General features: G+C 49.9%; 3 protein-coding genes across 3 annotated transcripts; all 3 read right to left on the bottom strand.

Moving 5' to 3' along the window:
• Nucleotides 1-1,422: 1,422 nt before the first annotated feature.
• Nucleotides 1,423-10,563, bottom strand: LOC34618885. Its single transcript, XM_026337434.1, is given in 22 exon segments — nt 1,423-1,578; nt 1,972-2,289; nt 2,413-2,545; nt 3,408-3,553; nt 3,679-3,977; nt 4,115-4,310; nt 4,508-4,734; nt 4,836-4,953; nt 5,450-5,591; nt 5,820-5,932; nt 6,038-6,305; nt 6,418-6,661; nt 6,879-6,968; nt 7,286-7,462; nt 7,618-7,890; nt 8,113-8,340; nt 8,438-8,596; nt 9,183-9,388; nt 9,491-9,644; nt 9,882-10,043; nt 10,168-10,333; nt 10,474-10,563. Coding segments are annotated over 22 exon segments (4,065 nt in total).
• Nucleotides 10,564-13,053: 2,490 nt separating this feature from the next.
• LOC113147308 (signal peptide, CUB and EGF-like domain-containing protein 2) lies at nt 13,054-14,539 on the bottom strand. Its single transcript, XM_026337435.1, has 6 exons — nt 14,479-14,539; nt 14,141-14,367; nt 13,947-14,025; nt 13,612-13,916; nt 13,407-13,497; nt 13,054-13,265 (listed from the first exon to the last, which is right to left on the bottom strand). Exons 1-6 carry the CDS (start codon nt 14,537-14,539, stop codon nt 13,054-13,056), a joined length of 975 nt encoding a protein of 324 aa, XP_026193220.1.
• A 910-nt stretch (nt 14,540-15,449) lies between these two features.
• On the bottom strand, nt 15,450-22,379 carry LOC34618884. Its single transcript, XM_026337436.1, is given in 14 exon segments — nt 15,450-15,757; nt 15,965-16,131; nt 16,255-16,462; nt 16,527-16,653; nt 17,156-17,394; nt 17,782-18,030; nt 18,229-18,436; nt 18,576-18,811; nt 18,960-19,140; nt 19,293-19,577; nt 19,812-20,126; nt 20,281-20,726; nt 20,848-21,108; nt 21,815-22,379. Coding segments are annotated over 14 exon segments (3,795 nt in total).

A 22,379-nucleotide genomic window follows, 5' to 3' on the forward strand; every position in this document is an offset into this window, starting at 1 on the left:
GAGCTGTCGCCCCTGATGGGCAGTAGAAACCCTGGGGACATGTCTCAGGGACCGAAGACATCAACGGGCAGAACGATCCCCCAGGACAAGTGCTTGGCACAGCTGATCCAGCAGGGCAGTACGTGCCCGGCGGACAAGGCAGCGCCACTGGGGTTTTAGCAGGGCAGTAATACCCCTCGGGGCAGGGCACTGAAAGGTCAGCAGTGCCAGGTTTTCCGCAAAAGATTCCGCCTGCACAAGTCAATCCCTATATGCGCCAGTGTGTGCAAAAGCAGTCAGTCTGTAAGTGCATTTGAAGCATCTATCCCTATAGCTACCTTGGCAGCTCACCTGGGCAAGGCCGACAATCAGAAGAGCTAAGAGAGCCCATTTGAGGGTTGTGATAGCCAGCAGCGCATGGCAAAGCTTTGCTGGACCCTTGTATGCAGTAGTGCCCCTCGGGGCACAGGTTTTCATCCGTTAGCTCACTAGTGCCCTCTTGGGGACATGTCATTCCTGAGTTGTGTAAATTGCAGGTTAGTGGAGCACTACGCTATTCATCTAAACTTTCATCCTACAAAGGATTATAAAATTTATTATAATATATCTGGGAAATTCTCAAAATTTCCAAGCACAAGCTAGGCCGAGAACCATGCCTCACCGGCTGGGCACAACAAGCAGCTCGATGAACTAGACTGTCCTTCGCGAGCATTGTAATATCTTTCTGGGCAAGCTGTAGGCGTTTGGCTGCCACGGCTGCAATAATGACCTTTGGGGCACGGTGTGGGGATTGCGACAGTGGGTGTGCAGTAGTAGCTGAGTACGGTTCAGCACAAGGCAAATGCGACCTTGAATGCCATATTCTTAGATGTCTTCCTATTTTATGAGAAAGTATGCACAATTGAGCACCAAGGGTGGCGAAGGCACTGTAAAGCATTAATATAGAATATAAGTCTTTAAGAGAGCCGTGGGCTGCTCGCTCACCCTGCAGGGCACAAGGAGCAATCAGATGGCCATCGGCCTCCTTTCTCAAGCCTGAAGGACCCCCTGTTGCAATTACTTGGTTCAGTTGCCCCTTCCGTGCAGTAGTATCCTGGAGGGCAGGGAATGCCTCCATATGCGTTATCGAGCATTGCTTCCCAGTTTGTCTCAGTTAGTACTACCCCAGTGCCGGCTTCTTTGACATCTTCTGGAATATATGGATCTCGGGGAAACTTCGAATAGTCAGGATTGGGTAGAGAGTTCCCAAGCCCACAGAGAAATCTGAATTTAAGTGAGAAGACAGTAGTGTGCACAAAAGTTGGTAAAGTACTGTGTGAATTTCCAACCTGTAACTGCATCTGCAGTCAGCTTTCTCTTTTTAGAGCACTCAGACACTTGCCAGTGTGACCGGGGGCATTCGTGTGCGTGCTCCTAATATATTCGCGTTAAGGCAACTTCAGCTCACCCTGCGCTACATGGTCCAGCAATAATACCAGCCCTACAGTACTTGCCCCTTGGACAAGGAGCGCATGCATTAGTTAGACCTGAGCTGTTTGCTCGAGTTTTGTAGGCACCGTATGGGCAGTGAGTCCCCTTCATTGTTCCTTCGGGACATACCTAATGATCGGAGTGGCACTTCAAACAAAGGCTCAGGTCAAGCAACGCAACTATGGACGAGCTGCACGAAAGGGCTTTTCGCCTCGATGCCAGGCGCAAACTGTGGCAAAGTCCCGGCATGTCAGCCTTTCGCTAGTTGTTTGCAATCTCCAGAAGCAGCTTATTTAAAATGAATTTGCACATGTACTCCTGCTATGGTAGTTATACGCTGAAGCGGCTTACTTTTTGAATTACTGATTAATACACTATAACATGCTCTGAACACGGTATTTTTTGCTTACAGGTGGATGCAGACTTTACAGATGGAACTGTCAAACTATAGCTTTTGAGATATAGTTACACTTTACAGGGCCTTGGATCAACATAAAGACTCCGTGGTCGATTTTTTCTTACCAGTCCGTCGGGGCACTGAGATGGTGTTGGGCTTAATAGAGGGCATTTGTAGCCAGCGGGACATGGTGCGCATGCTGATTGTCCAGCAAGAGGCGTATATTGACCCGGAGGGCATGCTTTAGGCACCACACTGCCCATCGGGCAGTGCCACCCAGCAGGGCATTGCCCACCTGAGACTCCATCAGCTGGCTGTGGCGTGCTAGACCCTTTAAGACAGTAGTAACCAGGGTCGCATAATGTCACCGGACGCGTTAGACCTTTCTCAGTGCATGCATATCCTGGAGTGCAGGGCTTGCATTCCACGGACCCAACTCCGTCCTATTCCGGCACAACAATGCACTGCAAGAGCACGCTTTGTAGAGTGTTACATGGTGATACTCGTAAGATCATGTGGGTGGGTGGAGGCCGGGTAGAAAACGGTAGTCTGGATCCAAAAACTACCTGATACGTTCCTGGATGACAGGGCGAGGGCGCCGCAGAGCCGGAAGGGCAGTAGTGCCCAGGGGGACACAATCCGTGGTCCTCATGCTCTTCTCCAAATACATGGAGGGGTAGCAAGTCGCTTTGGGCACCGCTGGAGCAAACAAATCCGCTGGGGCAAATTGCTGATGGGCGAGAGAGTCCGGCATCGTCACATACAAATCCACCTGCGTAATTTCGCCGAACGCTCATTAGTGCACTCCGCATAACGTGGCTGAGATTTTTTCGCCAAGCACTAGGTTTGGCCGGCCTTAGGAGGAACAGATGCATGCAACAGGCTTCCTTACCAGAGCAGGGCTCGCATTCAGAGCTGCCTTGGCTTGCAGCAAAGGTTCCCAATGGGCAGGGAACGGGAAATACTGTCCCCTCGGGACAGGCGTATCCTGCTGGGCAAATTACGTCTGGAGTTGCGAGAGCGGATTGCTGGCATGACCATCCAACAGTACATTGTGTGCATACTCCTCTCCCTCCTTCACTGAATGTACCGGGGGGGCAAGGCTGTGTCGGAAGCCACAGCCGCAGAATGTCAATGCACAAACCTCAGCAAGGGATAGTGATGAATGAATTTTTGTATTGGAACGATTCTGGCTAGACTCATGCCGCATTCAAACCTGGGAAACGTAGGAGCCTTCCGGACAGTAGTGTCCTGCTGGACACCTCCCGCCGTGTTGGTCCTCCGAGGGAGTAGGTGTTGTGCTGCCTTCAGTACAGTAGTAGCCTTCAGCACAGAGACCAGTCCCCATAGAGTTGGAGCAATAGTTTCCTGGCAAGCAGGCCAAACAGTCGCTTGCTTGCTTGCCTCCTGGAACTTCAGAACTTGTTCCCCTGCAGTCCGTTCTCACACTGCATTCAACCTCGACTGAAAGCTCGGTGGACCCAGCAACCTCAAGCTTTCGGAGGCTGCGCGACGAGGTATATCATTTACATTCCCAGCCTTTAATGAACGGTTTCCGTACTCTGGGCACTGCGTCGGGGTTGTGGCTCCACTAGTGCAGTAGTAACCCTTCGGACAGAGGCTGCCTGATGATCCAGCAATGCCGTCAGGATTGCTCTCTTCAGCATGGGGAGCTGGGGACCAGGCTCCTCCTTGGCAGTAATACCCCTGTGGTTGTAGCAGCATATATATACATCCACTAACATCTCGTTTCGTAACTTTACCTAGCTTTGTGAAAAGGCTGCTGTGCCTTCTATAAGCGGCCAATGGGATACGGCTGAAAAATTGCTCACAGCTAGACAGTCTCCAGTGGGCTCAGTCAGACCACGGGAGCCACAGTACTTTCCGGGGGGGCACGGTAAGCACTCCGATGAGCTTTTGGCTCCAACTTGATTATTGTATGTTCCCAGGGGGCATGGGTATTCGTACCCACTGAATGATCCTTTGAGGCAGTAGTAGCCCTGTGGACACTTCAGAGACGGTGTGGCTGAAGTGTCGGTGCAGTAGTTTCCTGCAGGGCATACTTTGCATTCTGTTTGAGCTTTCAAGTCCTGATACCAACCAGGAGGGCACGGCGTTGGGGAGGCGGGGCCTAAAACACAGAGGATAGTACGAATTTAGCTCGTTCGACAGTCGGCAACCGTTTCTTGGCACAGTCATAACCAGCTAAATGAGCTGTTTTCAGCCAAGATGTTTGTGACTTGTCTTCTTAGCTGCATTGCCACATACCAGGGGCACTTGTTCCAAATACCATAATTTCTGAAATGAATACTTGCGCGTCTGGTGAGACCAGCATGATTTTTGTCGTGGCCACTTCCCCAAAGCTCATTGAGTAGTCTGAATGCTCGTTGGATGCTACGCTGAAGAGATCAAGGTAAGAGGAAGACGAAGAGTGGAAGTACTGCATCGAGAAGGAGGAAATAGTCTGCATTCACAAATAATTGATACAGATGCAACTAATGCATATTGTGACTGGGATAGTTGTTTCTGAATCTCTTCAAGAACAGCTTCAGTGGTAGCAAAAGAGCCAGTGAAAGACGTGAAGCACTCTAAAGTTTATCGACGTCAAGGTTTCGCATAGCCTACTTGGTTTTTGGAGTTAGGGAAATCTCACTGACATACCTTGCTTTCTGTTTGCCCACCAGAAATAATTCTGATCTCGCTGATGAAAAACAGTTTGCCTAAATCAATTATCAAGCCATGCTCTAAGTTTTCGGTGCTCTGAGAAATCCATCCAGTGCCTAGGTCAGTATCACCGTCTGTCACATGCTCGGGCGTATTTCCACCAACAAAATCTCCAGAAGTCAGTGTGTCCACAATGGCGTTATGCGCAACATTAAAAAGCGCACCTGTGGATACAGAGCCAGAGTACGTTGCACCGTTCATTTGCCCTATATCATGCCTTGCATCACTCCATCTCCTGTTTCCCGATCAAATGGTATCCACTCACTTTCAGGTGATTTGCAGAAATGACCCCGTGGACAAGGCAGAGCGTTTGTTCTGGAACTACCTTCAGGGCAGTAATAACCCTCAGAACAGCGACTTGTCACCTGTGGTTGCCCCACGCCCTGGCAGGCATAGCCTAAATGCCATTCACAGCAACAGAATGGCGGGCTTTTCCTGGCGCCCTTGTTCTTTCATTGCTCGTAAGCATCAGGCTCCACTTAGTATGCCAAGAATAATTTCTCGTCTATGATATGATTTTTGTCATTCTAACTGTCATATAGGTATACATATCAAGAAATAAGCTCTGGGCTGTTTGACTCGTCGAAAGTGGAAAGTCTTCTAGGACGAACCAGCAGGACACGGAATGCAATCATCGGATGTTGATGCGCCTTCACTGTCTGAAAACGTTCCCTCTGGACAAGGAAGCTCAGCGGTGCTCTCTCCTCTATCGGAGGGAGAAATAAAAACCTTCCGAACGCGTTGATTGCCGCTGTCAAGGACATAGAGCGTCTTGGTTGGGGCGCCATGCTGAGTACAAAGTCGTAGATGCTTGAAGGGCCAAAGTGCTAGAACTCTGATTCCACAGTATGTGCTCACTCTCTTCCTGCTGATGCCTACCTTTTCACCCACTGCCACTCCCGTTGGAGTGTTGATTTGTGCTTCAGGCGCAGGGATAATCCGTCCATCACCACTGAATCCTTCTGAGCCTGTTCCAAGCACTTGCTCAATGCGATGTGTGTCCAAGTCCAGCCTCCAGACTCTGAAGCAGATTGGAATATTTAGAATTTATGCAGGAACGTGTCACTTTTACGCCTTGTGACTATTGGATGAGGAAAACTATACTAGACCGCGTTTGGCCGTAAAGGCCACGAAAGCATAGGATTCAAGGCCAGTAACTCCTCACATGTGTTTTGTGGCGTCAGCAAGAAACAACGTCGACTGCATGCTCGAAAATCAGGGCACACACCAAAATCTCAGATCAATAAACTGAGAGCAAACCAGAATATTCAAGAGTAATTGGCCTTCTGCTTTTCCTACCGATTGTAGGCTTCCAAATGTTAGAGCAACGATATAGCCCAGATTGTAATCAATTGCTGTTTCCTTCATGGTCCGTATCCGTGGTGGCTGAATTTGAATTATCTCCACATTCTCCCCGTCAGCCAAGATTATCTAGCACATAAGACGTAGAAAATAGCAAATGTGTACTTGAGCAATGCGGGTAGCTCTAGCAGCTAATATGGTCTCTAAGTAGCTTAAGAGTAAGGGAGCACATGGTGAATTAAAAAAACTGACAAGCCATAATTTACTGCCTGTAAGTGGATGAAGCAGAGCACTGGCCAAACGTACTCTCCGGTTCCCCGTATCGGCTACGTAAAGCTTCTCATCGAGGGCAACAGCGACTGCATAAGGGGAGTTTAGCGTGATATTCGCTGCGGCAGCAAATAAGACGCCCGTGAATTGCAATTCACTCAAGCTTGTACTGTGTCAAATCGACGTCACTGACGGCAGTGAAGGGCAAAGCAAGGCTACTGTACCTGAAGATAATCCGCTTAAGACACTTTCAGGCAATGGGGGAAACCAAGCACTTTTGTACCTCATAGTGGTTCACCCGGTTCTACATAGGGGGCCTACCAGGAGCTCCGCTTCCTATAACATCGGTCAGGCTCTTATTACTCAGTTTAATCGCAGAAATTTTGTTTGCGCCTGCTTGAGCAACGTAGAGCGTCTCGCCATCTAGTGAGAGGCTTAATCCCCACGGTTCGCTTAAGCCGGTTTGGACATCGGTGACTCCAGAGTCTTCCAGGCTAATAGCAATGACCTTTCCATCTTCTGTATAGCCGGACAAAGGTGCAAGCTTCGTCCAGTGAAAGCTTACTATCATAAACGTGTGTCATGTAAGCTGTTGGACAGACTGTATGCTGTCAACAAGGGATATCGCATCCCGCATCAGGCATGTTAAAATGCATCATCTTTGGGACAGCAACGTTGGGGTTGACAGCCTTAAAAGCTTAAGGGCAACGCTGCTTTAGCATCTTGGGGGCCTGACCTGACAGTGATGCATACAATATGTTTCCGTCATTTGACACTGCAAGGCCTCCAGGCTTTTTAAGGCCAGTTTTAATCTTAGTTACAAGCCCTAAGGGAAGAATCACAGTTCACACTTGTGTGAGCATGTCAATTTACTTGGGCAGGCTCTCTTTCCCTTGCCATCCATTCCCTGTATTTCCCCAAATCAACTTCGAAGCACCCTATCTACGTGGCGCTCTCACGGAAAATATAAGCTCTCACCGCGCGGGGTAATGTTTGGTTAAATCACTTTAATCCATAGATAAAGATGACAGCTACATAAGGCAGCTTGAAAATGGAGGAGAAAATAGCCATACAAGCTGGAACTCGCTTACGTGCCTCAGAAAAGGTGTGCAAACTTTAGTGGCGGAATAACTGGCAGTCTACCTGTGGACAGGTGGATGGAGCTGATTCGTCCCTCTTGATACTCCGCCACTATGAGCTCGCCTCGAATATGGTTCACAGCGATTCCTGTCAGCTGACTAAACGTTGCTTCTGGCGCAGACAGTCCGTCACCAGCGGCCTTTGTATTACCGTTTCCTTTAAGTGTATCGACCAAAGGAGCTGCAAAACAACGTTGAGGGGACACGCGGCTTTTTCCTCCTCTCAAGGGTCTAGGCTAGCCCAGCGCCTTGGTAATAGCAGCTGCAACTATGAACACAGGAGACTCAAGAACTGTTCTTGCGGAGCTTAGTGTCTTAAAGGCAAGGATTGCGAACCAGTGTGGCAGTAATATCCTGCAGGACACGGGTATCCCTGATATTTTTCGGGGCACATCTCCCCAGACGTTGCAGCTTCAGGGCTGTGTGTTGAAGATCTCTGTTTGCAGATGTATCCACCCCGGCAGCGGCCAGTGGGCCATTCAAGAGCTTCGTTTGCACAATAATATCCAGAGGGGCATGGCGTAGGGAGCGTCGAGTTCTCGGGGCAATATTCGCCGTAAGTGCAAGCTGTAGGGGTTACAGACCCTGTCCCATTAGCGCAGTAATATCCTGCAGACAGTGCAAAACTCAAGTGCTCACTCCAACAAAACCGATGACAATATGACGCAGGATGGGTGCTGTTTCTCCACGAAATATGCAAGATGACAATGCAAAGATGCAAGCAATGTTTATGACCGGGAGGAGTACGAGGAGCTTTTTGCGCCAGCTTCGACGGTGCTCCACGAGTACACATTTAAAGGCAGAATGCTTTTGGTATATTCGCACGCCGACCTGCTGGGCAGGGAGTCATAGCAAGATCCCCCTGTGCCGATGTTCCAGGGGTGCTGCACAGTTGACCACCCAGACAGAGGTGGCAGCTCGCAGAGGAGATAGCACCTTGGGCTACGCCGTACGTCCCTTGCGGACAAGGAAACTGAAACTTATGCTGAGTGCCGGCAGGGCAGAAAAAGCCTGCTGGACACGTTTTGGGAGCAGTCGAACCCGGTTCGCAGTACGATCCTGTAACAGGAAAAGATGTTCCAGACAACCCGATAAATCAGACACTAAAAATTTTCCCTGGTTTGAGTGTGGCTGGCTACAGCTGCGTTCAGCAAACCTTGTGGGCAGGTTAAACATATCGTCGCCCCCTTTTGCGGCTGGTATGTGCCGCTCTCGCATGGAATGGCGGTGTGAGTCCCTTCTGGACAGTAGTGCCCCTCAGCACAGAGCTTGGTGGGATCAACAGGAGCCGCGCTTCCCTCTTCACAGAAGAATCCTGCAAGCACCCAGGGCGTCATGCTTGTCACCAGAGTGGAACTACTGCATCATGGTAGATTATGCAAACAACAATGCACAGAAACGCACAATTTCAATCCGCACCAGCACTGCAGTATCCAGAGGGAGATGCAAGCCCCGGAAACGCGCAATACTGTCCTAGTGGGCAAGACTGGCACTGCTGCTCTTCCCATGCTCCTCTGCACACACGCGTTTTCGCATATCAGTACGACTACTCCTGAGTCAAGCTGCAGGAAACCGTGGTGCATCCTGACGGGCTAACTAAAAGATACGAATTTCATGACCTTGCCCTAGGCATACCTCGTGAGGGGTGGCAGGTGTAATATCAATGGAAGATAGGGGTTTGTTTTCTTACGATGCAGGAAGGTATTTGCCTGCGGGGCAAGGGACTTTTGTTGGGCTGCCTTCCGGGCAGTAGTAACCCGGCGGGCATGCATTTTCTGCATTAGATGGGTCGATAGTGCCTGAGATTGAGCCAGAACAGGCCAGATTTCCAGCCATATGTAGCACATCTAAATACTCAGTACAAGAGCATATGCGTCGTATAATAAGTACCGTAGTCGCACCTTCAGGACAAAAGAAGCCAGGACGGCATTCTCCTGAATGCTCGGACTGTCCCATGGAGTTGCAGTATTTTCCAGCAGGACATGGCTGTGGAGAACCACTTCCGTGAGGGCAGATATAACCCAGCGGACATAGGCCTGCCTCAATACAAAGTTTTCGGAAAAATACACTTTGTTGTTCCTCTTCGGGAGCCTCCACAGTCCCGCACCTGCGTCAAAAAAAGAAAAGCTCTCTAAACTCTGCCACTTCGACCAATGGATGCTGCCTTTCTAGCATGGACGCTGCATGGGAGAGAAAGCAGGGAAGGCACCTAATGTGAAATCCCAGCTCATTCGCCTCTATCCCGACACAGGCGTCGAGACTCGAGCACCGTCGTTCTGCTTCAACTTTTTCAAGATATGGGCCGGCGTCACCGTTACAGCTGCCTGTCCCCCGTCCCAAAACGCCCGAGTCATATATACACCCTGAGAAGCATTAATTCGCCGGACTGTTGATCATTGTGCATTAGCCTTCTCGTCTTTCTATTCAGCTATTTACAGTTACCCAGATTGCACAAAGTAGAGCAGTCCTCCCTTAGCGCAAGATCAATGAACGGAAATTGTTGTTTGGCGTAAGAGTCTCCAAGAGAGCCGCAACCTGAATTTTTTTCCCAAAGTCTACGTGTAAGCACCAGCGTACGTGGCCACAACGTCTGCACCCACCTGTATGGACTTCTTTTTCGTAACGAGCACCAGACGAACAATAGAAGCCGTCTGCACAGTCTCCAGTTGGAGATGTGAGGCCAGCGCGGTCACAGTATTTCCCAGGTGGGCAAGGCGAACAGCCAAGCACAGATAGGATGCCCACATGTGGGTTGTAAAACCCTAAAGAACAGACATCGTATGTTCGAAGCTAAGTCCAATAAAAGAATAGTCAAAGGCTGACTATTCTCCGGGCCAGGTAGGAACCGCTTCAGTCTTGCCAAAAATTTACCCACAGTGGCCGTACCTGGAGGACAGAGGTACTCCTTTTCACTTTTCGTTCCTGCTGGGCAGAACGACCCTGCTGGGCAGATGTACTTGTCATTAAATGTAACTTCGGCTCCCTTGGGACAATAATAGCCGGCACCGCAAGAATTGCAGTAGGTACTGCCTTCCAAATCTTGGTATGTTCCCTGTCGATAGCGAGCACACCCAAGCGCGCACAACAAGTTGCAATAAATACGTCTAGAGGTGATACCTGTCTATCCAGCCTCAACGGCAGGCACCTAAGCTGAACTATGGATCAACTGCTCACCGGGAGACAAGGGATTGCGTAGCTTGAGCCCAGGGGGCACCTGTGTCCTTGTGGGCACTTTTTACCAGCGGGCTCTGCTTTAGTCTCTCCTGCAAGTGCAGAAAACATAGGATACAACAAAAGCATTGACCGCTTTCACGAATCGAACACGACAGTATCGGGGCAGTCATCAAGCCCGCGGAATCGCATATTCTCTCAGGATGTGTGCATGGATTTTAGTAACGCAGAGTGTTTTTATCGACTTTCCTCAAGCCTCCTACACTCTCTATTGTGGCTATCTCTACTACGCTTTTGCTTCATTCACAGTAAGGGCACGTGGGGGTTCCGTCTCACCCCCCTCACAAAAATACCCTGGTGAACACGGAGCACTCGGTGTAGTTAACCCTTTGTTTTCACAGTACCTGCACAAATGGCCTATCTGCAGGTGAGCCTACAAGCTTAAGGTCAAGCCGCTCAAGAAACAAAAACAAATTGAATAGAAGAAAAAGCACAAAATGACAGTGCTTGAAATATTTTTTCGTATGGGGAACTGCAGACGATCGGCATTTTAATGCATTGCTGCTGGAATGGGTCCAGCTAGTATTGTAGCAACGTACCAGCCAGATTTGCATTGAAGACACTCCTCTAACTTGGACGCATGCGTTGATGGCTGATAGGTGCCTTCGGGACAGGGAATAGGGGCCTCTGTCCCTTCTGGGCAATATGAACCAGCTGGGCAAGGCCCGTTTCCGAAGGAGTCCGTCTCCTGCACAAGACAAATATAAGTAACTTGATTGTACCGTGTGTTCCATCGATATGATTCCCAACTCACTGCGTAAAAGGGTGTGGGTCCTTTTCAATCTGGTGCCACGAGCACTCCCAAACTCAAGCAGTGTGGTTTGTGTAGTCGCTCACCAATGGGGCTATGCTTGTACTCCTGGAAGCACAGTAGTACCCAGCTGCACAGTCGCCACTAGGTTGTTCTAACTCCTCTGTTTGGCAGTACTTTCCGGCAGGACACATACGGCAGTCGTCAATACTCTTGCCGTTCTGCTCAGGGTTGTATGTTCCTGGCGGGCAGTTCGTGTGGAAGACAGAACCCTCTGGGCAGTACATGCCCTTTCGACAGTCTTTGGGAGGGTGATCTAGGTGCAAACCCTGAATGCGCAGCATACTGAACTTTTCTGTGTAGGCGACAGAAGAATACGCTGGTTTACGCTAAGGGGAGGCTGTTTTAATTTTTTGTCTGGGTGGTGAAGCATACCGCTTCATCGCAGTAGTAGCCTGCAGGACAGAGATCACAGCTTGCAGCTCCTGCTTTTGCTGACCATGTACCTGGCCTGCATGCCTCCGCGGTAGCGCTACCCTCGGGAGCAAAGCTTCCTGCAGGCGCAATGCTTGCTGTGGGGCTTGACGAGCCCTCTGGGCAATAGTATCCTGCTCGGCATTTTTCCACTATGGGAGTTGTTGGATCGTTTGGATCCACCGTGCAGTAATACCCAGGAAAGCACGGCCTGCAGTCTTCTTCGGAGGTACCACCTTCGTAAGGATTAAAGTGCCCCGTTGAGCAAGCCCTTACAGCTGTAGCGCCCTCTGGACAGTATCCGTAGGCAGGACATAAGACGCCTGAAATCAGGGGGTTGCACATTGTTGGGTTCCGTAAGAGGGAAGCATGACTGCCGACATGCGGATCTTACTTACGATATCCCTGTCGGATGAGATATCCTCCATTCATCAAAGTCACTGGCCGTCAGCCGGCAGTTACCCATATATTCGGACGAAGGTTATCCATTTTTATAACCGTTTCTGATAATCGAAGCCCATGCTGACTTGACTGATAAATGGTACAAGGCTTTAACCAATTCACCTGTGAGGCCGTCCCTAGGTGCCAGGTGCGTAGCGCGCTCCAAGCACAGCGTTCCCGCAGCACATGGCCCGGTTGGTTCAGACAGCGCCTTGGTTGCACAATAACGGCCAGCAGGGCATGGAGTGCAGTCATGTTCCGACGTGGCTCCAGTCTCGTTCCTACAGTCATGCATAAGATACCAAGCTCACTGGAACAGTGATGCCTTCTCCTGGTTTCGACAGTGCAGCTACTACTTTGAAATATTTCACTTACCTGAGCGTTCCCACTGGGCATGGTCTTGGTTCTGATATCCCAACGGGGCAGTACATCCCTTTTGGACACTCGACCGGTTCGAAGGTACCGAGTGTACAGAACTTACCCGCCGGGCACGGCAAGCAATCATTAGCGGATTTGCCTCCCGAATTAGGGTTATATGTTCTGTTCATACATTGCACGAGCAGGCAGAGAGTCCAAAACAAAAGCGTTTTTGGCGAAAGATGAGTACGCCATCCATCACTGCACAGCAATTACCACGTAATTAAGAGGTACCCACTGATATTTGCAGTTTTTCAGATATTGCATGGCTTCCCGCCTTCCTTCTCTTTTTGAAAGCAGGTTTATCGTGGCTTACTGGGAGGGACAGGCAACTTGATCAGGCTTGGAAGACCCAGGCGGACAAAAGTACCCCTGTCAGATGACAGCAAGACGTAATTAGCGACCTTTGGAAGGTACAGACCGGATGTAGTGAACTCGGCGCAACAGCCTTGATGCTCTTAGTTGGCATTTACCTTTTGGCAAGAGCCACTGCCAGCGGCCGAAATAGTTCCTTCCTTTGCGTATGTACCAGCCTTTGAAATGATGCAATCAGACACTTTTTCTCGCCGTTCTAGGGGATTAAATGTCCCTTCCGGGCATGGAGTTGCCTCCGCTGCTCCAGCAGGGCAGTAATGGCCCTTTGGGCAGGGCGAACTTTTTGAAAGGTCCACTGCAGCGAAGAAGACCTTATGTCGGAGTGGAAACTGTGTTCAGGGGTAGCAGCTCTAGGACTCACAAATAGCATACATTTTACTACTCCGGTATGTTTGCTTGCATCTGAAGCTGTTATATTGTGTCTGTTATCCCTTACCCCATCCTTCCTCGGTACAGAGCATTCCGGCACTGCAACGAAACGACTCTAGCATATCGTACGTCGTGACATCAATAGGGCAGTATGACCCCTGAAGTAATAAAAACCATGCTCACAAACAGAATGTAGAAAGGTTTTTGTGCAGTTTAGAATTGTTGAACAAGTTCCATTGGCACGTGAAGCACCAATGAGCGGTTTTTCCTACTTCCAGGCGACTAGACAGACTACCTACTCTAGGGCAATCCATGCAAATGCCATCTCCTTCTTTTGAGGTTTTCCCTGGCCCACACGGAGTTCTTGTGCCATTTGTACAGCTATATCCAGCAGGGCATCGCATGCACATAGACTTATGGCTGCCGGGTCCTGGACCCTTGGTGCCGTAGCCGTCGCTGTAAGTCCCTACATAGAAGTGTCGAAGCAAACACCCAGAGCAGAGTAAATCACCACAAAATATGTTGTTCAAACGGAAAAGACGTCTAGCAGCTTTCTGAGTGCAGTATGCAGCTCCACCTTAAGTCTTTTAGAGTTTCAAAAACTCACTTTCAGGACAGTCCAAGGGCGTAGAAGAACCTTGAGGGCAATACTTGCCAGTTGGACACGGTAGGCATTCCACGATATCCTATAGCCAGTGACACACCACACTCAGTTCATGGATTCATTTGATGGATGATCGCGTGAAAGTGAGCATCCGTTCACAGGTAAAACACGCTTTGAAAACAGCTGAGAGCACTCACGATGGCCATTTCAGAAGGGTTGTAAGTGCCTCCAGGGCACGGATGATGATCTGGCGATTTCGTTCTCTTGGGACAGAAGGACCCCCTGGGGCATTTTATTTGACTCGTTGAGCCTTGTGGACAATAGTAGCCCGGCATGCATGAAATGCACTCTCCAGCATCCGCCAGTGAGGTAGAGGGGGAGTACGTGCCAGCGAGGCAAGGCCTTTGTTTACCTACTGCTGTGCCTGTAGTGCATATAAAAACACACTGTGCATACAGCAGTGTTTTGCAATGTGGAAAGAGCAGGAATGCTCACTGGGCTTGCGGTGATTCTAAAATATTGGGATCTGCCTCACCAGTGGGGCAGTAGTAACCTTTCGGGCAAACTTGAACTGTATTTGTTTCAGTATCGCACATCTGAAAAGTAGGAAAGATTCGTGTCATAAAGTAAGAGTGTTGGTTTTGCTTAAGCAAGTGCATTAAATATTCTTGTTGAAGCTAAGAAGCATACGGAAATCAGCCACTATTGTAATAAGTCACAGCAGACGGCCATCGATTTGGAATTTGCGTGTGGGCTCTTCTGCATCGCAAGTTCTCTATTTCCCAGTTGGTGCAAGAACGAAGACGCCATGAGGACCTGTGCAATCTAAATGATAATTGTGAGTGCTGCAATTTACTTTACAGCATTGTAGTACTGAGGGTAAGGTAATGCTGTCTCACCATTCGGGCAGGGCATGGTTCACAATGTAGCGCTGATGTACCAAGTTGGAACCTACTGAAGTATCCAATTGAGCAGCTGAGCCTCACTCCGCCCCAGCCGTATGGAATCAACCCGCTATTTCTGAGGGACGTAACATCAAAGCACACTAGGTAGCCACTACTTTCCCTCCATCCTCAGACGTGCCTGACTTTCCATGCCTGTTTTTGTCAAGGAGACACTTTAGAAATGTGTCACGCCGTAGTTCGTAAAAAACCAATACGAAATAGACGGTATACAATTGGTCGGCACTCACAGGGAGCGCAGTAGCCGGGCCCTGGGGAAGCAATCCCATGCTGCCCATCAGCACGCAACGCACATAGGTGATACGCAGATTTGATCTCGAAACCTACCTTCGACGTAGTACCAGCGTCTCGGCAGTCTTAACTGGAACAAATCCTGGTGGGAACAAAATGCAAGCGTCCTGTGATGCCGCTCCGTCTGTTTTTGTGTATGTTCCTAGTGGGCACGGCAACGGCGGTTCAGTTGAAATGGGACAGTAGTACCCCGCAGGACATGTCATGCAAGCGGCGGGGTCAGTTGGAGCTGTGCAAAGGCAATGCACAAATATTAATGGTGTACGTTTGTAGAATAGTCAAAATATACCAAAAACAGTTGTGCCAAATCCTTGTAACATGCACAAGCAAATGGCCTCCCACCGAATGACTGGAACAAAGTGCGTAATACGAGCCCAGGGAGGAGGGTTGAAGCCCCAGAATGCGCACTGAAGTCGGTATCCGCTGACAACACCGTTCCTGGAGGACAGGTAATTTTGCCGGCTCCCCATCCTTGGCAAATCTCGCCATGAGCGCACACTTGCCATGCGGATGATCCGGGAGGGCAAATTGCACCGCGCGGACACGGAATAGCTTCTTGGACTGACTGCAAATTATCCTTCAGGGCGTAATAACCTGAATAGAATATACTACAGAGGTCAACAGCATACTTCAGGTTCAGCACGCGAAAATGCATGTGCCTTGGCATCCAAAAAAATCGCAACTCTAGGCACTGGATGTACGGAGAGCTGATTCGTAGTACAAGGGATGTACACGATATGAACGGCGACGTTGGGCAGAAATGCTAACCCTCATCTAGCAAAAGTGGTGCTGAAGCTCCCGGAGGGCAGATATAGCCCCTGGAACAAGTGAGACACTTTCCGCTTGCACAGTATCCTAGGGGTCCATACGGAAAACAGCCTGTTCCTTGGTAGTAACGACCTGGGGGGCATTCTGGCTCCGCTCGTGAGCGGATGCTGAATTGCGCACATTTATTGGATTCATCGTTTGCGGTTACAAAAGCAAGCGTTGCCTTTTTACGCACTGTCGAGCAATTGCTTGCGGTGCTGAACAATTTTTATGATTGGTAGAGAGCCTACTTTTCGCGGAGTTGCAAATCGTGGACGGTTGCAGCATCGTTTAAATGGGCCTTCGAGCATACGCCCTCTCCTTCTAGTGCAGTAAACCCAGGCTTACACGCTTGAGGTTCGTCGCCCTCGCAGCTAAAGTCTGGCATAGGAAGGCACAATGCGACGCTGCTTTGAAGAAACAAGGTCGCTTACACTGGACAAAAGGTTTCTCCGTTACCTTCTAAAGAGAGCAAATAGAAGCCATTGGGATTCCGGATTAAGTGACCACTTTTTTTGCGTACCTCTCGGACACGGCTTGCATATCTGCTGCCCTGGGGGCGCGAATTGGGTTGGCTTCTCACAAGCGAGCTGTTCCAGCGGGGTTGGGCAAGCAAAGTTTCGCGGACAAGGCTCACAGATTGACATTCCCTGAAGGTAGATACTGAAACTCTGCAGCTTAAGAACCTTCGCTTCCGCCGCATCACTCATGTAGGGTGGGCACCACAAGCAATAAGAAGTGGTCTGCCGAAATCGTCATTCGCTATTCTCTAAGCTCAAGGGCAGATAAGGGAGACTTGCTTGACATCTGGATAACTCGCCTCCTTCGAGTATTCACCAGGGTTGCAGGGCAAAAACAGCTGTGTTCCAGAATGACCCAGACACTTGACACCGGCAGGACAGGGGGTGCACGATATCGAGCCAGCGTCACTGTATGTTCCTGAAGGACAGACCTGCAGCACCCAAACACAACCCCCGATTACCGCCATGCATGTTCAGCTTAAGACAGGACTCAATACTTTTGCACCCTAGATTATTGGTATTAGTTTTAGCTGTGAATGGGGGTATCGAACGAGTTCGCACTGAAGCTTTTAGCCCTCCTAATGCCCTGTTAAGACGGATTGTCGACTTTTGTATTGGTGTGGATGCGTACACTCATGTCTGAAAGCTTGGATGTGGGACAAAAACTTCCTTGAGGGCACCGAATACAGGATACAGAGCCTTGGAAGCTGTAGGTTCCTGTAGGGCACGGTTGCGGCTCCGCAAGACCGTGCACTGGGCAAAAAAAGCCTTCGGGGCAAACAATGCATGCACCACTTGCAGCATAGTGGCCTGCTGGGCAAGCTGTAGATTGCCGCGCTGCGCAAGGCGAGCCTGAAGCAAATTCCACAGACACAATAGCGGGACGCGTAAGCAGAGAATTCTGTCAAGAGTTTGTTAGCGGTACTAGGTTGTTGATTTGCAAGTAAAGCCTTCTGGCAGAACCTGTACCTATTGGACACAGATGGCATGTTGCTTCTCCTGCTTTAGACGTGGATCCCTGGGGGCACGGTTCTGCACTGCTGGAACCTTCCACGCAGAAATGCCCTTCGAGACACTGCAAGCATGCAGAGGTGCCTGGTAGTCTGCGACACACACAATGCATACACAGGCTACAATCTGGTCAGTTCATGAAAAGAACGGTGCCCTTCTTTCCCTGCACAAAACTCCACTTGCGCCGCTACAGAATTGCCTAGTTTCGACAAGGCTGTGGGCGAAAGTCTCAGGTAGAGCGGATGAGCAAGACGTACCTGTAGGTTCCGGCAGGGCAGTGGGAGTAGCGAGACAGCTTGCATTGCTGGCCGGAGTAGCAGGGACACTGTGCTCTGTACGTACCATCTGCACAGTGCTGCTTGAAAATCAAAATAGCTAACCCGTAATCTCCGACTTCTTGGGATGCGTGGTTAGTGCCCGAATTGGAGGTAAAGCGGTTGTCTCCAGACTCGGTAATTACTTCACAAGTCTCCAGACTAGTTTGCTTTCCCGCTTCTGCGCATGAGCAGTAATCAGCACATTCAATAATGTCGAAAAACTGTACAAAGATCGTCTCTTGCAGAAAGACACGGAATATATAAGTTGCCGCGATCATAATAAATTTTCCTTCTGCAATGTCCATTGGTGACTACGCTTGCAAGTAACGTCTGGAGAGGCAATAGCCACGCAACCTCGCTCAAGTGCTGTCCGCACCCCCATCATCTTTCGCCTTTAGACGGAAGACTGCTCCTTTTCTCCATTGAAGCGGAGTCAGTGTAAAGCTGTTGCTGATGAGGGGTTCCAAGAGAGGCCCGCAGTTGAGTGTGACTGATACCGATTCAATTGGCTGTATTGAGAGACTGAATGGAAGCGCCAGTGAATCCCCTGCCAAAACAGCCCTAGTTGTGTCATCCCACAGGACCTGAAAGCAACATAAGCACGCGGACAGGGGAGCAGCCTGCGATGAAACTGATCGCACGATACAATGGAGAAGGGAGCAAGCCCAGCGTTTCCTCTGTGTTGCAGAAGAAGTATTATTTATGACCGATTTCAGCGCTGACCCTGCCGACTGCATCCTCGCCCACGAAGAAAATCAGTTCCTCCTTTTCAGAGGCTCTGGAAAGGACCGAGTGTCCCCGAAGAATATGCGTTATCACGAACTTGCTGGGAACAACTCCTAACGAGGGCGACCCCGGCGCCATCTGTGATTTAGAACAGCATCTGTTGTATTTTGGCCATTTCCATGAAGTATTTGTTGTGCTATCTGGCGCGCCTGCTAGCGTGGTGTGTGTATTTGCTAGGTAGGTATAAACAAGGCAACTGACGAGAAAATGCGCTCATTAGGCCTGCTGGCAACTTAGGCCTCATGACAGTTTAGGAACTAAAGATATAACGCTATGCAGGTGATGGATGTGCACGAATTCGCAAGAAAGTAGACAGATCACTCACAATGGGGGCAGCAGGAAACGTGCTGTTGACACCAACCCGCACGCGCTGAGCAATGTTCCAATTCTCTGAATCAAATTCCATTGTCAACGGCTCTGCAGTAATGCCGACAGGGGCCTCCAGGGTAACGTCAATGGGCCCCTTGATTGGTGAAAAACCCAGAGACACATCGTAGAAAACCTGCAACCGCAAACGCTCTGTCTCACACATACTGTATTATAGTCCACAGCGGTGCAGGCGATACGCAGAGCACCTCTTGTGGCCGTTCTCATGCATCCTGCTCAAGTCCTACAGAAGCGGAGATGACTGCTTGCGACTTTGCAGTTGCCTACCACGTCCCCACGCCGGAGCAGCATTGGTTCCTCTTCAAACAAGAAGTGCAGTAGCTTTCTGTCATTGTCTAGGACTTTTACTGTAATGAATGGCTCGTCAACCCACTCAATCGCACCGGCATCCCACAACGGATCCTCGGATTTCGCTTGCAGGTGCACGCGGTAGTGCTGGATAAACAATCTCGACTCAGCGTCGGAGACATCTGCGCTGTATTGCAAAAGAGCGTCATCAACTGCCTTAGCGCAGGACACAAATTGCGAAGGAGGCCAGGAACAGTTCATACGCTACAGGTCGCAGGGGAATGCTGTAACAATGCCGACGAGGCATTGACAGCAAACAATCGATATCCGTAAAACTGGAGGAGATGCACTGAGGGTTGCTACTCCTTTCCAACGTTTCTGTAATCTATTCGGTAGCATGTTCATGGTACTTCACGCCCACAAAGCTGAGTATGTGGCGGTATAGATCGGACTAGTAAACAGCACTTCCCGTGTTTCTTCATGCTAGGCATCTCCTACCTTGATTAGAATTTTCTGATTGCTTGGGCCGTCGGTAGGACTGAAATGCAGTGTTTCAGGTTCAATGGTGAGAGCTGGTGTCCGTCCAGCGCTGTGCATTGCTATGGATTCGATATGGGATACCTTCACAGTAACTGGGGCGGTTGGCCATCGTTGAACAAGGGTTTCAAGAGATACCGTCACGGAGCACTCGTCATCTCCTTCGTTGCTGCCCTCTACTAACAAATTGCATGCTGTGGTGATGACCAAAGACGTGTTCCATACGCTGCTATGCGAAGAGCCTGTCACCCTTGTTGTGCAAGTGGTGCATTCAGCCTGTCAGCGCATCAGCAGCAAACCAAAATGCTGAAGAAATTAGGCATGCCCAATGCTTTTTTTCTCTTCCTGCTTGAGTAGTCGCAGCTAAGTATAATTTGAGCTTTTTCCCGTTAATAAGGCAGAAAAAAGTGTGGTTAGGCTATTGCTGGACCTGGAGAAGCAAAGGGGCTTCGGAACTCAAGAAGGCGATATCTTCAAAGACCGCAATGCCCGAACTTATATCTGATACGGCTGCAGTTGTGCCTAGGATTGCCGATGCCAAAGAATTACTTTCCCATAGGCTTAATCTGATGGTGTGCCTTTCAGGAACTGCGTTGCCATGGGCGTCGACGAGCTGTACTGTTACTGAGAATGCCGCACCGGCACCGACATCTGCGGGGGGATGCTGTAGGAATACAAGTTCTGCAGGCTCTGATGCTTCCACTTTGAAGGGCTCACTAACCACCTCGATGGGGCTCCCCGTTGTCGGAGAAAGGAGGACAAATTTCAACTGATGACCAACTCCAGCTGCCGCAATTACCAAATTTGGAAATGCCGCACGACCGTCGTTGAAAGGACGCGTCAATACCCCCATTACCGATGGCTCATCTACCGAGCCTGCAAGATACGAAAGACAGAACTGTGTCTTCGGAAAATTGCAAGCCTTGCTGCTTTAATTTCTAAAACGTTGGCAATGGAACGCGCCTCCACTTACGCGCTGCGGAGGCACTCAGCCTGCCTGGGAGCAAGTTCACGTGTACATGTCCAGCCAGGTCCACGATAACGTTGCCAAATATATCTGTAGCCTCGACGACAGGGTTTACGCTTAGCGGTGCTCCACTGTGGCTGTTGCCTGGCTGCTGTATAAGGCGGAGGGAGAAGGGCTCTCCACAAACAACACGCACTGGCCGTGAGACAGCAGACAGGCAGCTGTCGCATGTGGCTTTTACCTTATAAAGCCCTGTCTTCAAGATGCGCCAGTTGCTCACGGACGCCGAACCTGCATCGTTCGACAGGTGATGCGTACAGAGCATGTTCGACTCTGTCGGAAAGACGTGCGGCTGCAAGCATAGTGAGTGTCTATTATTAGATTTCCATCTGGACAACGGGTGCTGTGACGAAGAGTTCAGCTGCTTGGTGCAAAAACCTGTTGCGCCTACGGAAGCATCCAACCACTTCAGTGGAAAGGGTCAGCTGCATTGCGATAAATGCCTCAAATGGCATGGATGTGACCATATGACATCTGCGTTCATTGGCTCTCACATCGCCAAACTACTCATTGCTCCCATCGGTTACTGCCTGCTGACTAGCCATCAGTGAATCCACGGAATTTCAATTGACAGTGCTGCTCGTGAAACCGCCTTGAGGCATATTTAATATACAAGTAATGAGGGTCCTAGCCACTGTTCAGCTGACTCCTAGTCTATATGGTGCTCCGCTAAGTGTCTCAAGACGAGCAGCGCCGTAGAGGCCTGCTACCATAGTAATGGTGGTTGCCGCCTCCAACTTTTTCTCTGAGATTAGATATTTAGGTTGGCAAGCACGAAAATTCCGAGATTATGTTAACGCGCTGCTACGTGCATATTGAGTTAGCCAGCTTGTATGCACTGAATAAAGCCCTATGTGCCGCGTGAACGATTCCTCGAGGCCGCTTGGAGCGAAGGCCTTTAGCTGCACAGCGCTTCGTAATTCTTCTCTTTGCTTACCTTCTTGGGCCATGACGAAGGTGCTGCCAGTAAATACTGAAGCGTCTGCTGGCTCTAGAAGCTCTGAGCCTTCATGGTTTTCGAGGGTAAAAACACTAAAGTACAATGCGTCATTGAAGGAGGTAAGCAGATTGCCGTCATTGTCATTTACTCTCAGGCTTGCGCCAAACGTTTCTCCTGCCGCGATTACGGGCTCGATGTTGCGAACAAAGTCAACGCTGCCTCTTACTGGGAGGCTCACTGTGCTATTTACGTCCCATAAGCGCTCTAGTGCTACTTCTCCGGACTGTGGAGCTGCATCTGTTGCTTCCTGTTCGGAAAACTGAGTCGGCGGCTGTTCACGTGTTTCTTTTGCATCCGCCCCTTTGATTGTTGGCTTATTATTATTTGGATGCTGTTTTACATTTTGGAATTCTGCGGATAGTGGGGGAGCCTCGCGGATTTGCCCCCGGCCCTCCCCAACCTTCGGTGCCTCCTGATCAACCAGCTGCTGTTCAGCTGCAGAGGTTGTCACTAGTGCGAAGAGCAGAATACAGAAAAGAGATGTTTTGAGGCTGGAGGGCAT

Source organism: Cyclospora cayetanensis, unplaced genomic scaffold (assembly GCF_002999335.1).
Source record: "Cyclospora cayetanensis isolate NF1_C8 unplaced genomic scaffold, CcayRef3 CcayRef3_contig_182, whole genome shotgun sequence".
NCBI lineage: Eukaryota > Apicomplexa > Conoidasida > Eucoccidiorida > Eimeriidae > Cyclospora > Cyclospora cayetanensis.

Coding starts and splice junctions, on each gene's coding strand:
- LOC113147308 (XM_026337435.1), bottom strand. CDS start 14,539: ATGTGCGATACTGAAACAAATACAGTTCAAGTTTGCCCGAAAGGTTAC. Junction 14,368..14,478: donor AGGTTACTACTGCCCCACTG/GTGAGGCAGATC, acceptor TATGCACTACAG/GCACAGCAGTAGGTAAACAA. Junction 13,498..13,611: donor GTCTGTCTAGTCGCCTGGAA/GTAGGAAAAACC, acceptor TTATTACTTCAG/GGGTCATACTGCCCTATTGA.